The sequence below is a fragment of the Protobothrops mucrosquamatus genome, unplaced genomic scaffold (assembly GCF_001527695.2).
Source record: "Protobothrops mucrosquamatus isolate PMUCROS unplaced genomic scaffold, P.Mucros_1.0 scaffold_102, whole genome shotgun sequence".
Classification (NCBI taxonomy): Eukaryota; Metazoa; Chordata; class Lepidosauria; order Squamata; family Viperidae; genus Protobothrops; species Protobothrops mucrosquamatus.
The window spans coordinates 98,418-116,679 of record NW_015386178.1 but is presented as its reverse complement, the minus strand read 5'-3'; the positions used below and the strand labels follow the sequence as shown (position 1 = coordinate 116,679).

The window sequence follows — 18,262 nt, the reverse complement described above, 5'->3', positions numbered from 1 at the left end:
ATCTTTTTACTGTGAAATAAACATAAACGGAAGCCGGGCCTTCAAATTGTCAGTCAAAAGTTTGCAAAGCAGTTAATCCTGTTTTGGTGGGAGCTGCCGTTTCCAGGCCTCGTTCAAGTATACTAGTCGTTTGTAGTTGATGATCAAGAGAATGAAGTTCAGCAAGTATGTGATGACACAGACAACGCAGAATTCCTTCAGCACAAAGTACAGAATATAAGATAGGTACAAAGATCCTATTACTGACACTATGGAGGACATCATGAGGACCAGCGCTGCTACTGCACTTGCTGTCATACCTAGAAAAAGAAGACAAGCAGTTACTGTGGTGGCTTTTTGTTACAAGCAGTTATCTATCAACAAGAACTCAGATCAAGGGATTAGAAGTGCAAAATGTGGTCAAACCTGCCTGGTACCATTTCAAAGTCTTGTTAGATCAATCAAGAAGGAGGTTGCTCCTCAACTGAAAGGCTTAAGAACAAATTAATGAAAAGTTGTTCACTGCATGCTGATGTGAAGGAAACAAGCAATGCCTTTTTTTCACAGAATTATAAAACCAGAAGAGGCCAGACCGTGCCCCATTCCAGAATTCAATGTATGGCATTCCAAACCAATGACTGTCTGGTCTCCACATGAGCACATCCATTGAAAAGGAGCCCACTAGTTCTCTGGGTAGCTGATTCCACTCACAAAGTATTTCTAAAATGCTGCAAAGGCAACACCTACAACATCTAATTTATGGAAAATTGTTAAGATACGGCAAAGCTCACTAGCTGAGCAGAATTTATGCGAAATTTAGATACATGCACAAGAGGTTTATCTATTGCTGCTCATAATCTTGATTAAACGGCACTTCCAAATTTAGAGGCAGACTGCCTCTATTTTTCAGTTACTAAATGAAAGAGAATGTGATCCTCATGCCCTGATTGTGGACTTTCCCAGATCCATCTGATTAACCAGTATAGGAAACAATCTACTTGCTTAGAAGGACCACATGCTTTGGATCCAGCCCTTATGACTGATAGCTAGCATCAGAAATGCCAAACAAGCTCCTATCCATCTCTCCCAGTGAGGTGATATGTGAACAATCCATGATAGTCAACAAACAGTGGCTCAACATAAAACATAAATCTAGTCTTCACACAAGTTATGAAATACTCTTCATTATATTAAATATGCATTTTCATAGTGTTTGCTCAGTTACAAAACACTCTTTGAAGATCCAAAAGTTACTTCATAACAGAACTGGAAAACTGGTCAAGATGTTGAAGCAGAGGATCTAGGACTCCTGTAGGAAATTCATACACACTCACTGCGGGTACAGCTCCCATGTCTCAGGTGAAGAAGATGCACAAGTCCTCCCTATATTGTTTTACACAGCAACAATGTCATGCATGGCATTTTTCTAGGGCATGCAAATAGAGAATGGATCCTGGCCCCAGAACCTGAAGTCTGATAGTAGGGAGAGTAGAAGAGAGGGAGCGGGAGGATGAAAGAGGCAAGGGCAGACAGGGGTGAACAGGAGCAGACACTGTTACACACACCTGCAAATACACTCACAAAAACAGTATTGTGTATAATGCATCATGATTACCTGTGCATAATCATTTAAAATTTAATTAATTAAGGTTTTGGGGGAAAAGAGACATATTTATTTTTATTAGAATTTTCCAATCTGGTTGTTTGGAGGGAATTTTTTTTTCTTTGCCATCATATAGAAGCAACTAAAGCAGCGGCTATTTGCAAGTCTGGCCTGGATCTAAAGGAAGTAGTAAACACACCGTGGAGAAGATTGGGAAGGGAATTCTAGCTATGATAGATAACGGAAGGAGGTAAAGAGGAATCTGATTATCAGCCCCCCCCCCCCCCAGTTCTCCAATGTTGATTCCAAAAGAAAACCTGCTTTGAAATCCCTGGGAATTAGCAACCATTTCCAGCTTGGCTTTAGGATCTGCAGGCACTGCTGAGAGGACTGTGAACGTGACTTAGACCAGAGGTCCCCAACCTTTTATGCACCAGGGACCGGTTCCGTGTAGAGAGGTTTTTCCACGGACCGGAGAGGGTGTGGTTTTGTGTGCTGCATGCATCTTTGCTTGTTTGCTCGGACCGGTTTCTGGCATGCCGCAGCCCGGTGCCAGTCCATGGACCAGGGGTTGGGGACCCCTGACTTAGACATCAGATTTGTCAGGCAGACATGAATTAAATGGGAGATTAGTGAAGCACATGCTACAATTGTTAGGACTCAATACATATTGTACAAGATTTTGATTACTAGACTGAAATAATCACAACAAAAAAATTTATATCCTGACTTCTTGCCTAGAGGAGCAAAAAGTAAGGAAGAGGTAGGCAGGAATGAGACATGGTAGTTCACTACTTACCAAGCAACATTTGCAGTATATAGAATATAAGACCAAAAACGCTGTTTGGTTGATTTATTGCACTGTCTTTTCCAAAAATGGAGCCTAGTAGGCCAAATCCTCGACCCCATCTGAAAGAAAATAGTCCATTAAGTCTTAAGTGGTAAGCACTTGCTTTAATAAAAAATACAGATCTATACACACAACGCACTTATGTACCCCCATTCACTATGAACGAGTCAGGTAATAAATATATAGCATTATAGGATGGATGGATGGTGTTCCCTGCTAATTTATTGAACAACATTCAGACTATGCTAAATCTTGATTATAAGCTGTGGCTTACCAAATAATCCACAATATGCAATAATAAACTATATTTATTAAAGCTACTTTAATTTAATAAATAATTATTAAAGCTACTAAAACACTCTAATCTAAAACAAATAGGCATGCTAGGTCTTAGGGCGATGCGTGAGCCCTAATCCATCACAAACAAGATGCTACCCATTACCCAACTAAGCACTATCTTTAGCAGTGTAGATCCTCTCCACTGATCATTCTGAATATTGCAAATACATAATCCCCAATGCAAAGCAGAAGAAAAATTTATGCAAATTTCATTTCAAATAGTAACTATCGCTGCTACTCAGGATAAGGGTTTTTATTTTTCTTGATGATTTTTGTTTTTATTAGAATTTTCCTATCTGGTTGTTTGGAGGGAATTTTTGGTTTGGTTTGGTTTGAGGTTTTTTGCCTTCAAGTCAGGGTTGACTTAGGGACTAGTCTTTGCATAGGTTTTTTTTTTGTTTTTTTTGCAAGATTTCAGAAGTAGTTTGCCCTTGGTTTTTTCCTAGGGCTGAGAGTGACTGACCCAAAGTCACCCAGTTGGCTTTATGTTTAGGGTGGGACTAGAACTCACAGTATCCCAATTTCTAGCCGGAGTGCCTTAGCCACTACACCAAACTGACTTTCAGTAATGAACTACAGTATAGTCCTTAAAATAAAATTTAAAATGCCTGGCTGTAGAACAGTGGTGGCGAACCTATGGCACGGGTACCAGAGGCGGCACTCAGAGCCCTCTCTGTGGGCACACGCACCGTCGCCCCAGTCTTAGGCCTTCAGCTGGGTTTTATAAAACCTTTTCACTTTAGGCCTCCGCCGCCGTGTGCAAAAAAAAAAAAAAGGTTCAATCAATCAGTCAATTTCAACTTCTCGCGGGGGAAAAAAAAGATATTGCAAAGTTGGAATTGATTGATTGAACTTTTTAATCCCACCCAGTCTGCCGTTACCACCCAACCATGCCCACCCAATGGGCCACACCCACCCGGCACCCGACAATGCATAAGTGGGTTTGGGGTTGCAGTTTGGGCACTCGGTCTCTAAAAGGTTTGCCATCACTGCTGTAGAGTATTTTTTCACTTTCCATTATAACATTTCCTATACCAGGGGTAGGAAACCTTGGCTCTTTTATGACTCGTGGACTTCAACTCCAAGAATTCCTGAGTCAGAATGGCTCAGCTTGGCTGGCTCAGGAATTCTGGGAGTTGAAGTCTACGAGTCATAAAAGAGCCAAGATTGCCTACCCCTGTCCTATACCTATACATATGTGACTCAGCAGGCACTTCCTCTCCCCGCCCCAGCCCCCCCCCCCAAATCCAGGAAGCTTAAATCAGAATACAGGTGAAAAGCAATAATCTGCAGAACTGTATAGGAGTAAATGAATCATCTGCTTGTATCAGCCTGAACCCTGCTGAAGGTATGATTAACTTCCAGATATGCTGAGCAGATTTCTGCATTTCTGAAATCAAGAGCCAAATGGGCGGAGAAGATATGGGTTGAAAGTAGGTGTGCCTGTTTTTAATGCAAAAAGCATCAGGTGTTTTAAGTGTTATCACGATTTTTTAAAAAAGAGAAATACAGAAAAATATACAAATTAAAAGAAAAGAGTAGAATCCAACGATTAACAGATAAAGAATCCTAAGCATTAATACACTAAATTAATATAAATCACCTAAATATATGCAAAGAAATGTGTCCATTCTTCTAAGATATTTTTATAAGAAAGAACCGGGTTTATGTTTTTGCATTTCAACTGAAATAGGGCTTAAGAAATGCTGCATTTTAGGAGCCCGAGGATCCTTATGTCAGTTATGTGAAGAGCAGATTGATTTGCCCAAGACAGTTGGAGTTTTTGTTTAAAAAGTTTAAGGGATTATAATATTTTTCAATAGTTTGTGGAACTGCAAACCACATTACGGTTTAGTGCAAGGTGTCATTTTAGCCTAGAAGGCTTACAGCTCTATCACAGATTTGATCTTTCACATATGAAAGGCCCAGGCTTCAAGGCAAGGAGACATCTCCCCCAGAACGCCTGGAGAGACATTTCTACTCTCAATAAAAAATGGTACTGTACATTTGGGATCAGTATACATAAACTGCTATCTGTTCAGAGACCAGAAAAACCAGTTAAATATTCCCAAAACTATGTCCAATCATACCTCTAGATTAAGAAGCACATATCTGATGGGGGGGGGGGGGAACCAAGTTACACTGGTAATCCATTTTTAACTAAGCTCCACTCTGGAGTTATTTTCAATGAGTGAAAAGGGGCAAAGAAAAAAGACAAATTGCTTTAAACACACCAACTTTAAAATATTACTCCAAGAAGTTTGCATTACTGGTTAACCCAGTTATCGCATTTATAGCCTTTACTGTGTGAATGAGTCTAAGCCACCTGAGCTCTAAAACATGGGGCTTTTGACCCAATTCAATGAACCTTTTTAAGAAATGCACAAACACTGGCAACTTGGCACTAATCATGGACTGGGTGTGCAATATACACACCCATATAAAACAGAACTCAGAGTTCTAAACTTAGTCACACTTTGTCTTACACTTGACTATTGGCATAAGAGTTTGGCTGCTCAAGACAACACTACAAAATGCTACATCTTGCTGGGCCCACACTATCTTCTGCTTGAGAAAAGAGTACTTATATTGATTCTTAAATTTGTGCAACTTTTTACAACACTTGAGGACAACCATTAGTAAGCAACTACCAACCATAAAAGTCAGATTGCTTGTGGGTAAATAACTTTCACCTGAGTAAAAATGTTCATTGCAAAGTAATTGTGCCACCCATCTATTCTCTGCTCTCTTCCACCCCATCCTAGGAATCAGAAGGAGGCTAGTGGAATAGCACATGTTTTATGTATAAGAGGTACTCTTTGATCCTGGCATCTTCAGTGAGAACAATTGCAGATGAAGGGAATAGATGGTACATTGAGTAGGGACACTGTTTAGCTTAACTGTTGGCTTAACTTAGCCATCTGTGGCTGATTCAATAAATCATGATTAAACAACACATAACACAATGGTACTATGACTGTACTCAGTGAGAATGATGGGACTTTAATCCAAAACTTCAGGAGGGCAGCAGATTTACAAAAGGCTGAGCAGAGAACACTGGGTGGAGGGAACCAGTTGCCAAATAAATGATAAGGCAAGTTCTATACTGTATAGTGTATTCATTTTGACTTATATATTACTTATATTTTATATTTAATTACATTTATACATTGTCTGATTCCTAAAAACTCTAGGCAGTTCACAAGTAAAAAAGCAAAAAAATACAATAATTGCAAAAATAAGGAAAATGAGGGCAAAAAATGCAGCAACAAAGCACATCCATTCCTTGGAAGGGGCTACCCCCATCCTAACCCAAGGCCTTCTGATAAAATAAAATAATAAAATAAAATAATAAAATAAAATAAAGCAATGTGGGGCCACCTGGATGTTTGGGGGACCTCACTCCAAAGTGCAGGAATTAGATATGGCCAAATTTATATAATCCAATGATCTTAAGATTGTTTATCAGTCCTACCCAAAGAAAATCCATAAGTACTATTCAAGACAGCAAATGAATTGCCTTCAGGCCACTAAATAAAGATTTTTTTAATAAAAGCTTCTGTTTCAGGTCAAATCATATTAACACACACATACACACTAACACACATATTAACACACACATTTTATAGTACTGATAATGGATTGATTTAACATCTAAGAGGAATTTTTCCAGTGGTTTAGGCACATTAAAATTAAGGTCTTGTGGTTTGATTTTTGAGTAGGCCTCTGTGATTGAATTGTGAAAGGGGTTATATACATTAATAGAGAGAGCAATGCTCTCAACAGTTCTTAATGTCCGTGGTAAAAAAAATATGGAGTTGAAGTGAGGAATTGTAGTGAAATGTCAACTTCTGATTCAGAAAATTCACATCATCATTTGAGTCCAATTCTTTTGTGCAAACTTCCAGGAAAATGGCAATTGCCAATTAATAATGCCTTTCCAGACTTTTGCTGAGATAACTTCAACTAAATTCAGGAATAAGAATTAGTTCATGAACACATCCTGGTTAAAGCAACCACTGTCAAAATATTATTTTTCTCCATTTGAATGTATTTTAATAAATGCTGATATTATTTTTAACCAAGTTGACTTACAAGCAGAATTTCTAGATTCCTCAGTAAGTTTATGGAGAGCGTAAACTTCTCCAAAAATTTGGAGAAAGGGAGCAGACATTCAGTGGAACAAGGAGAGTACAAAATTAGAAAAATATTATTTGATGAAACAAGCAAATAAGCTTCCCATTTTCTCATTTGAACAGTCTACCTCAACTTTACAACCACCAGATGTGTTTGGACTGTACTGTTCACATTTCTTAACTGTTCCACTATAACTTTCACAAAGTATCTGAACAAACAAAATGGTGGCCCAACTCATTAGAAAACATGTATTTGAAACTTGGCAATAGATATGCAAAGAATACCTACATTTTGTCAATGCTATGAAGATAACATAAACATCGGCCTGACCATAACCTAACAGAGAACTGATGAGTACCACATGAATATGCATCTATTGTTATTATTACTAGTACATTTTTGGCATTATTATTAGTACAGTCAGTCAGATGTTTAGACTAGATTTGGCATTTTTATCCACCACCACCACCTACTGAGTCCTTCCCAATGACCTAGGGTAGGCAGCTATTGTTGTTTAATAATATTAAAGGCACTGCCATAGGATGTAAGCTGTTTCAAGTAAACCTGCTTTTTGCAACTGACTGATGGTTATTTTATCAATACCGATAGTGTTCAAATGTTTTGGGATTGCACCCAAGGAACACATTACTATTGGTACTACCTTTGTTTTCTTTTGCCACGTCGTTCTATTTGCAGATCTTTCTATTTTGCAACTTTCTCCAGTTCCTTCTCTTCTGTTCTGTTGTTTCCAGGTACTGCCATATTCACAATCCAGACTTTTTTGTCTTTCTTATTGACAATTGTTAGGTCTCGGGTGTTATGTGGCAGGTGCTTGTTTGAGTTCCAAAATCCCAGAGAACTTTAGCTTCATCATTTTCTATTACTTTCTATTATTTTGTGGTCCCACTGGTTCTTGCTTGCAGGCAAATGGTATTTCTTGCAAATATTCCAATGAAGCATTGTTGTTACTTAGTCAAACTATTGTTCGTAGTCACTCTGTGTGAGCTTCTTGCAGCTGCTAATTAGCTGGTCCACTGATTCTTCAACTTTTTATTCTTGCCTTTGAGTCAATGTTGATTCCTATTGACTGTCTGGAAAGTCCCTGCAATTTTCTTGGCAAAATTTGGGAAGTGGCTTGCCATTGTTTTCTTCCTATGGTTGAGATAAAGTGACTGGCCCAAGATCATCCAACTGGCTTTGTGCCCAAGGCAGGACAGGACTAGAACCTACAATCTCCCAGTTCCTAGAGTGATGGCATAACCACCAACTATCATTCATACTATCAGAGGGGCAAGAAATTACACTCAAGCATTCTCCATCATGCCCAAATACATATTTAGTTGGGAGATCCCTTTCTCTAACTAGCAACTGCCATCAGCAGCCATGAAACTATGAAAGGAAGCAGCAGCAGCCTTTCCACTTGATTAGACCCAATCCTTTGATTACTACATGATACAAGAGATACACTTGCTTTTTCCCTCTAACTTTAGTTCCTTCTGTATTATTCCTTTCTGATCATAAGCTGTAGGCAACAACGTTTGGATTTCTGATGATACAAAATACCTGGAAGCTTTTTTTGATTCAAAGGTGGGATCATTAGTAATATCTAAACAGAGCAACACAGATCCACATGTAAGTGGACAAGAAACCAACAAGGCTGGCAGTAATGTGTAGGACAAATGAAAAAAGTGGGGAAGGGTCAGCCTTTCTTTGCCTGACCTTTACATTACAGATATTGCAATAGCCCACAAGATTTTCTTTCAAATACTGTATACAGTACATATAGTTGTTTACGGAGACAGAGATAGACAAAAAGCCCTTTTGGCCCAAATCTAGCTAAATCCCTATGTCAAACTTCTTTTCACAGAGAGGATTAGACTAGAAATTAGTATTATTTGAACATGCAAGGTAAAGAATATAGATCTAAATAACAGTGCATAACTGGACTGAAAAGTTCTGTTATATTATTCTTAGATTACTATATACAAAATGTTACAATCGGTTTTCTTGCCTAAGTCGGATTAGCTAAAGTTATTTGATGCTGGCTCTACCACCTTCAGTTCAAATCTTTTCAATATTCAAAGCCAGTTTGATTTGTTTGTTATATATCCATAGCAAGAAATCAAACAAAACAAATCCATGGACACAACTTCAGCAAGCTCCCCTTTGTCACTTTTCCTTTCTAAATGTCACACCTTTATTGCATCACTATTTCAACCAGTTTACAATTTTACAGACATTTCCCAATTCTAAACTGAAAAACTACTGGAAAGTGCTTTTTTTATACACAAATGTCCAAGTTTCCTATGGCTGTAAAATGTTCAGATGTTACTCAACTTTTGAAAATATGACACTTGTAGAATATGCCCTCTCTAGCAAAAACTACAACACGCAGGAGACCGCCAAGATTCAACCCTGAAAAATACTCTACAAAATAATCAATGCTACTTAATTTCTAGAAAGAAAGGAAGAAACCAGGATTTGCTCACTCTGTCTTTGCCTAAGATTTAATCTCCCACAAGCCTAATAAACATGTCCTGGCCCTGCTAATTTGTTCTCTGAGAAGGAACTTCTTTTTTCAGTAAAGAAGAAAATCAACAGATCAGGCATGCAATGCAGAAGAGTGATCTCTGACATTGAGCAAACAAATTTTAATTTATGCTTTTAGAAAAGAGCCCCGGTCCCTTTTGTCAATGCAAAGAAAGCAAATACAGTGGCAGAAAAGGAGATGAAACACAGCAAAAAACCCTCTTCTTGGTTCTACCCACTTTAAACATTTCATTTATTACTAATCCATGGTCTGTAGAAGAATGTAGTCCTCCAGCTAAAGTGGTTCACCAGTGCTGTTCTCATAATTTTTGTAGTCATCTTATATGATTGACGTTCCTTTATTTTACTTAGTTTTTCTGATTTAGCCCCTAGCCTGAGGTTATCCTGTTTTGAACTGACCCTTTAGATTTAATAATAATAATGATAATAATAATAATGATGATGATAATAATAATAATAACTGCAAAAGGCAGCCTTACTAGGAACTGCTTCCATCTTGCGACGATATCTGTAATACCATCAAACATCCACATCTGCCTATCCCAGGTCCTTGGTAAGGACTCGATAGGTAGACAAAATGCCAAATCCAGTCTGAACATCTGGCTGACTGTGCGATGATTAATAATAATAATAATAATAATAATAATAATAATAATAATAATAATAATAATAATAATAATAATAATAATAAAGTTGGAAGGGACCTTGGAGGTCATCGAGTCCAACCCTCTGCCCAGGCAGGAACCCTACACCATTTCAGACAAATGGCTGTCCAGTCTCTTCTTAAAAACTTCCAGTGTTGGAGCATTCACCGCTTCTGGAGGCAGGTTGTTCCACTGGTTAATTGTTCTAACTGTCAGGAAGTTTCTCCTTAGTTCTAAGTTGCTTCTCTCCTTGATCAGTTTCCATCCGTTGCTTCTCATCCTGCCTTCAGGCGCCTTGGAGAATAATAGGATTTAACATCCTACTCTCTAACCAAGCTAACTATGATAACAACATTACCTGTCTGTTAATTAAAACTGATGTGTGAATAGGGGTCAAAGACTCTCACTGTATCTGGTTAGGCGATTTAGCTCTGAACATAACTGAAAAAATAATATCATGGTACTGTCAGGAGCACTGGGGGGAGGAGAGGGAATGATAAGTCAAATAGCAAGGATTCTAATGTTTTCATATCAGAACTCTATTGAAATTCTGCTAGTAAGCAATAGCATAGTTATATTTTAGAGACACCTATAGGCATTGTTGAATTTAGTCTTCCTCTACATACATTTGACTTTTCTAAATGTTTCCTTTCCCTAACTTTTACAAACCACCCGCTCAGTTCATTCAGTAAGGCTCTGCAGACATCATCAGATAAAAACTTATCACAAGCTCTCGATTCTTGAAGCCTACACAGTATACAGCCAAAGTAAAAATAGTTCGGTTTCACACCCCAGATTAGTGAATGCAACCACACCCCATTCTTTCAATTCTCTGCTTCAGTCCATAACCACATGCTCTCCTTCAAGTACATCCAGGCATTAAGCATACTTATAAAATCAATTTATCAACACTGATTAACAACCTACTCTAGAGAAAACATTTAACAGGGTAAAGTAATGGAAAAGTCCATTTAAATATTCTGAGCTTTCTTGGAGCTTTTCCATTTAATTCAGTTGTAAAGTCTTGAAGCTCCCTAAAAATTCACTCACAAAATTTAAACAGGAAATGATTGGCAATTACAATAGGTTTCACAGATCTGCCCTTATCAAACGAGTTTGATAAATGGACTTCTCATTAAAACCATTTTTTGTGTTAGTATATTAGTAACTAATAGTAATGCTAGTAAATAAACACTGCTTAACTAACCTAGTTAGTATGTTACAGTTTTGCTGTGGTCTGCTGTGCTAAGCTTTTTCATCTCATTACTTTTTAATGTTTCCCTTCTCCTTTCTCTTTCCTTTCTTGTTAATTAAAAACAGCATTCAGCATTCTGATAAACTCATCCAGAAAAACAATCAATACTCTTTGCATCTCTAGCTGTGATTAACAGCTCTGTAACACAGGCCAACACTATTAACAAGGGAGACTTTAGGGAGAGAAATTAATATTGAGAATGACTTATTTCTGCGATTCTTGTATTAGTAAATAAGTTTTCAATCACGGAGCGGTTTTAAGCAAAGCCTCAGGGCTGAGGAAATACCCCTCAAAACTTGAACGACTAGTGAATTTGAATCAGAATCATTTTGGAGAAAGGATGGGTAACTCTACAAACACTCAGCAGCTCTCCTAACTTTCGAACAATCACGGTTAGCCAAATCCCAAACAGTTCCTGGTGGCTTCCGCCTTAACCCCCACCCGTATTCTCCCACTTGCTTGACCTGGAGGAGATGGCAGAGGAGCACCGGACACGCTCGCTGAGGTCACAGAGTGCCTGGTATTGGAGGTCGCGACCCTTCTCACGTTCTAGGTGGTAGGCGTAGAGCGAAAGAATAATTCCGGCCAGACACACGATGTAGCGGGCCACCCGCTCCCAGCGCGGCACCGAGACTCGCAGCAGGACGGGCGCCGCCATCTTAGCCCAGCCCTCGCTTAGGCGGACCCGGCAGGAGACTTCTCGCCCCTGTGCGCGCGCAGGGCACGCTACACCACGCCGAAATGCAGAGCGCGCGCACCACTCGTTCATTGGCTTGCCGCCGTAAGAAAAACCACGCCCACTTTCTCCTGGCGTCGGCTGCTTGCCGGGCCATGGGTGTTTCTCCTCCTCTTTTTTCTGTTCTGAGCAGAACGTGGCGCTTTCCGTCGTACCAGAGTCGAAACCAACTAACCAATCATTCGCGAGCGCGGGAGGCAACCCCGCCCACCTGCCTCTTAAGAAGTAACGACATCGCGAGATTTGCTGTTTGAAACAAGGAGTGGAAGTCTGGTTTTGTCTCTTGCTCTCACAAGCTGCGATTTATTGTGTTAAGATTTTTCAAAGATTTTGTGACCTTGAATAGCTTGCAACACACAATAGCTCAGCTGCTCAACTATGGCTTATTGAATAAACTGACTAGCTGAATTCATCCATCCAGCAATCAGGGCATTGAGGGGGCTAGAAGGGGGCAAAAAAAAGAGAAACAGTTGGAGTTGTTGAATATGTTTAGCCTGGAGAAAAAATTGAGTAGCATGATAATTGTGAAAAGTGAAAGCACACCATGCAGAAGATGGAGCGAACTTGTTCTGGTAGGACAAGGAACAAGGGCTTAAATAATAAAGTAGATTTTGGTGAGTCATCAGAAAAAATCAACAATGGTACAGAGTGCTTTGGGGGGTGTTGAAAGTGTTGAAATAGAGGCTGGATGGACATCTGTTAGGGATACTGTAGTAGAAGATTCCTGCAGTGAGCAACATTGGGCTAGATATTTAGATCTCTTAATCCTTTGAAGGTCCAATCCTTACATTCTCTAATTCAATAAAGGAAAAATGGTTGGATATGTAGTTGAATCCATGGCACAGATAGTATTCTCTGAGAAAAGATAACCTTTATTGTCATTTTTGTATTGTGGGCACAACGGCACACATCAAAAAATGAAATTTAGTCGCTAACAATAATGGAGCTAAGTAAGTCACTTTTGACACATTTTGGAAGTGGAATCTGTCAGGCATTTATAGCAAAAATCTCCAGAGAAATTCCCAGACACTGAACATAGTGCAGGTTAGTATTGAGGTTTGAACTCACCTAAAGGCTTTTAGATATATGACACAGCACAACTAGATTAAGGATCTTTACTGCATTCTAGCATGAAGCCATACAAACTAGTTGATTACCCTCTGTTAAATTATCTGCTGGGTTCTGCCAATATAAAATCATGCATGCTGTGGGGAAAGTAGACAGGGAGTTTTACTCCCTCTCTTCAAACACCAGAGCCAAGAATTACAAATACAGCTGACTGGAAGGAGAAAAGAAACAGAACACATAATTATGCTGTGAATTCATGGTTATTTGTGATGCATGGTGATGACCAGTTTCAAAGGTGATCAGATAAATCCACGGAGGACAGGTCTCTCAATGGCTTAGACTCTTATTATCTCTGGGTCAGAGTTAGCATACCTTTGAATACAAGCAGACAGAGAGCAGTGGCAGTCTCATCTGCAGAGACATGTGCTTAATTGTTTTGAGAAACCAAGTGCTGATCTAGAAAAGGCCTTGATGGTTTGCAGCAAGGCTGCTGTTATGGTTTTCTTTCAAGTGAAGTCTCACTTCACTTCAGCTCAAAGAAACAGGTGGGTTCCATGGCAGTTTGAGTATTCTTCTTTTATAACACTATCATTGTTTTATGTGCTTTAAGCAGAAGATAGCTTGTCAACTAATAATGAGGAAACATGGAGATAAAATTTGTGACTAGAACTTGAACAAATAAAGCCTTCTTTATGCCAAGCAAAGATGATTCTGGTGATAATTTCCGGGGCACCTGCTGAAAAATATTCAAGGCCTTCTCTGTATTGTTTTGCCTTGTCTTTGTACTGTACATTTTTATGTACACAATTCTAAAAAAACTAAAAAAAAACCCAGAATGACCAAGGGCTATTTTTGTCTTTTGTTGTAGAGCAGGGGTGTCAAACTGGCAGCCTATGGGCCAGATGCATCACATGTAGGCCATGCCCACCCCAGCTCCGCAAAGGCAAAAAACGTGATACATCACGTCACATGACGTGATCGAGTTTGACACCCGTGTTATAGAGCAACAGACTTTTTTTTACTATTTACCAGAGTTTTCATTTTTTTGAAATTTAAAAATGCACTTTTCTCATTTGTAATTATTAATGACTCCCATAGAGAATGAAAATTCAAACTGTAATTATACTTTAAACATAGACTGAAATTAACAGTACAGATCATAAACATTTTCATCTTCTTTATACTGTAGAAAAGCATAAAGAATTCCAGGAGTTGAAATCCACCCATCTTAAAGTTGCCAAAGTTGAGAAACATTACAGGTAATCCTCAACTTACAGCAGTTGATTTAGTGACTGTTTGAGGTTACAACAGCACTGAAAAAGGTGACTTACTACCCTTTTTCACACTTGCAGCATCCCCATGAAAATTCAGACGCTTGTCAACTTACTCATATTTATGACAGTTGCAGTGTCCCGGGTCATGTGATCACCTTGTGTTATCTTCTGACAAGCAAAGTCAACAGGGATGCCAGATTCACTTAATAACCATGTTAACTAACAATTGCAGTGATTCACTTTATAAGCTATGGCAGAAAAGTCGTAAAAAGAGGCAAAATTACTTAACAACTGTCTCACTTAGCAACAGAAATTTTATGGTCAATTGTGGTCTAAGTTGAGGACTACCTGTATTGTAGAATAGATGATAGAGTTGCAGGTCTCCCAGTTTCTAACCTCAGAACTGCGTCACCACGGCAACTCCTAGAGCCTGAGAAAGGTGTAGTATTAAGATCCGGCTCTGTGACGCAGGTGGGAAGGACCCGCCTCAGCCTCAGCCAATGACAAGACAGAAGCGAGGGCGGGGTAAGAGAGAGAGAGAGAGAGACAACATTTCGGGGCGGAAGGCGAAGCCCAGGCGCCGTCATGCGAAGCGGGCGGAGCGGCACAAGGGCGTCCATAGTAGCGGCGCCCTCTTCTGGGTCGGAGGACTCCGAGTGGGAGGAGGAGCGCGTGGCGAGGCTGCGGGAGCGGGCTTGGCGCGATGGCCCGCGGGGTCCCGGATCTGGTGGGAAGGGCCGCAGCCGCCGCTCCAGGGAACAGCGCACCAATTGGCGCGTCCCGGCCGGCCACGAGCGGAAGATCACCGCCAAGATTCGAGCTAGCTTAGCCAAACGTCGCCTCCAGCAGCGCTCGGGAAGAGGACCTAAATCTGCCCCTCTGCAACCCAGAAAACGCGCAGAAGCCGACGCTAAGGTGCGGGGCTTTGCTGGCCGGTCAAACAAGCATCGTCCCGCTCTCAGAGCCTTCTCTGCTCTGGGTGCCTTGCAGATGGGATAAGCTATAGTGCCTACCCTCCCCAGGCTGCACGGCTGATACTCATGGGAATAAGGCTGCTCCCCCCATACCTGCGCGCTTTGTATTCTTTGCGCTCCCCTCCCATTTCGAGAGCAATATAATTGTAGAATCACTCAAGACAAGAGCCTTATATTATCCCAGTCAAATAGATGGAATGATGATTGGAGCAATAATAAGGGCGCTTTGACTATATTTATAATAGATATGCTGCCAGAAGCCCAGTTATCTTCCTCAGTACTTCTGATCTCTAGAACAAGATCTCCAAAATATATTTTTTCTCTCTAGTTAAGCTTTACCTGCCTTTGAGTCACAATATATTCCCCTTCAAAGGACCTATCATGTAGAGCTGGGGAATTCTGGGAGCTGAAATCCAAATATTTCAAAGTCGCTAAGTTGAGAAACACTGATATAGACTGTTCTTCTCCATATGAGTTCCAGCCAGTCCTAACTCTCTAGCAGGTGGCTTCCTGGTGACATTAGGAAGCTGTTCCTGGATAAATGCATGTGCTCTTCAGTATTTTACAAAATATATTAGGACTGTTAAGCTCTTCCTAGTACAGTTCTGGAGATGTTTTCATTTCCTTTCTCATATCATGATACCATCCAGTTAAAAGAGGATAGAGTCCAAATCATCCCTTGTGAACCACACTGCTGATACAATTGGGCTTCAGGAGTACTTCATACAGTGAACCCTTTTTAAATTGGAAAACCAGCTCCTTTCCTTGGTTTCCTCCAAAGCAAATAAGGATCCTGCTGAATAATGAAAACATCTAATTTCCATGTTTTCATGTATAGGAGTAAAATGCCCTTTGCAGATATGCCTTCTGATTCTGTAATCAAAATGAAATGTTGCATTCTTCTGCTGTAGTCTTTCTCATCCCTGCTCCTTTTGGTTCTATAAATGCAGACAGTTATTTAACTGCACAGTGGATAATTCGGTCTGCCTTGAATGGGTACCCTTAATGGCTTCACAAACATTTTAAGTCTCTTTCACCAAGGCAGTGAACCTTGCTTCCACAGGTCTATTGCTGCCAAAACTGGGCAAGGTAATCAGTTGGGCTGCAGATTCAAGGTACCTTATGTTTTTTGTTTTGTTTTTTCAGGCTCCAGAAATGATCACCTGCTGAGCATCTTTTCTCACAATCTCTGACTGCAGTTGCTCTGTAGCTGAAAAAACTCTTCAGGGTATGCTGCTGTGCTCCAGAGTCTCTGTCCACTTCGGTTTCCTGTTGTATAACTTAGAAGCCATTTCTTCTCAATAACACCAAGTCTGGGCACTTTTGTTCCACTCTTTGCATTATTACATCTTTTCCCCCCACTTTTGTTATCTGTGAGACAACAGCTTCCTCAGGTGTTCCTCAGGTCTCCAGACCACATTTTGAAAATCATTGGTCTAGAAAACAAATAGCTGTGCTTGATACACCTGAGTGAAGAACTGAATGAAAAGGAACTTGGATGAATTGTTGCCTTTAAAACTCAGTTACTCAAGTTGTTTGGAATTGGAATAGAGACACTAATGTTGCAGTTACTTTTTCTCCCCCCCCCCCCATGAACCACAAATACTTCAGGCAAAGTGAAAGAAGTTTATTAAGGCAGGGATGTCAAATGATACAGTAAATGTGATGTAGCAGAAAGCAGCAAATAAATAAATAAATATTGATTAGATGTGAGAAAAGTCAAGCAGCCTTAAAAAGGAGGGGGGTCAAGTTTTTATAGAGCATAAAAATCAGTATATGTCATACATCAGAAAACAAGTGATCAGACATTGATTACATGTGAGAATTAAACAATAGAAAACACTGATTCTAGATAACATTCTGCAAATGGTAAATTTGAGTTACATTACAGCACTCCCTTTTCCAGCCACATTTCCAGCTTAAAACCTGCAAGTATATTCAAGGACCTCCAGAATCCGCTCCCTATAGTTTTCAGCCTTGCTGAAAAGGCCAGTTTTTGTACCCAAAATTATGGCTAAAAGGAGAACATGGTTTTCTGAATTTCTAAAGGATGCATGGATGCCGTGCTAAAATACTAATATCACCTTTATTAAAAAGGTGGTATTAGTATTTTAGCACGGCATCCATGCCTCCTTTAGAATGATTAAAAAACTAATAATAAAGCCTAAAATTCTGGGTAGCACAGGTGGACAACGAGGGAAAGAAGAGGTGGGCTGGTGCTTCCAAAACTACATATGGTATTCATTCCAGTGTATGTCTGCCATGCTGGGAAAGCAGGGAGGGGAAAAAGAAAGGCTGCAGCAGCATTTTGACTAAAACATCTGCAGCCTTCTCTGTGGATGCTCTCCAAATATGCCAAATTGCAGCTATCGCTGAAGTCTGGCACATCTGAAGAGCACCTAGGAGAAAAAAAAATCAGGCAAGAAGTCTAGAGGACCTCTAAGATTCCCTCCAATTCTGTTACGCTGCGTAAGGCAGTGTTTCTCAACCTTGACAATTTTAAGACATGTGGACTTCAACTCCCAGAATTCAGCAGCCAGCAATGCTGGCTGTGGAATTCTGGGAGTTGAAGTCCACATGCCTTAAAATTGTCAAGGTTAAGAAACACTGGCGTAAGGGTTTTTGAGCGGAAGGCTAAAAAAAAATGGAGATACGTCCTGGGCCTAATATTCAGATTTCCTTGAGGTCACTCTCGGGCCCCGCCCCCAATCACGTGATCCAAGCGCCGACGCCCTCTTCGCTTTCCACAAACTCGGAGCTCTTAGGCCGCGGAGTCGGTTGCGTCATCGCGCATGTCTTTTGAGGCGAAGCGGCTTCGGTGACCTTGGGCCCGGAGGAAGTGGTACTCGGGCC

The 18,262-nt window shown here is 40.2% G+C and overlaps 1 protein-coding gene across 1 annotated transcript; it reads right to left on the bottom strand.

The window, feature by feature from the left end:
• Positions 1–46: 46 nt before the first annotated feature.
• VKORC1L1 (vitamin K epoxide reductase complex subunit 1 like 1) lies at positions 47–12,058 on the bottom strand. The gene is made up of 3 exons (XM_015815538.1): positions 11,822–12,058; positions 2,382–2,491; positions 47–299 (listed from the first exon to the last, which is right to left on the bottom strand). The coding sequence occupies exons 1-3, from the start codon at positions 12,013–12,015 to the stop codon at positions 73–75; spliced, it is 531 nt and encodes a 176-aa protein (XP_015671024.1). The 5' UTR covers positions 12,016–12,058; the 3' UTR covers positions 47–72.
• Between the last annotated feature and the right edge of the window lie 6,204 nt (positions 12,059–18,262).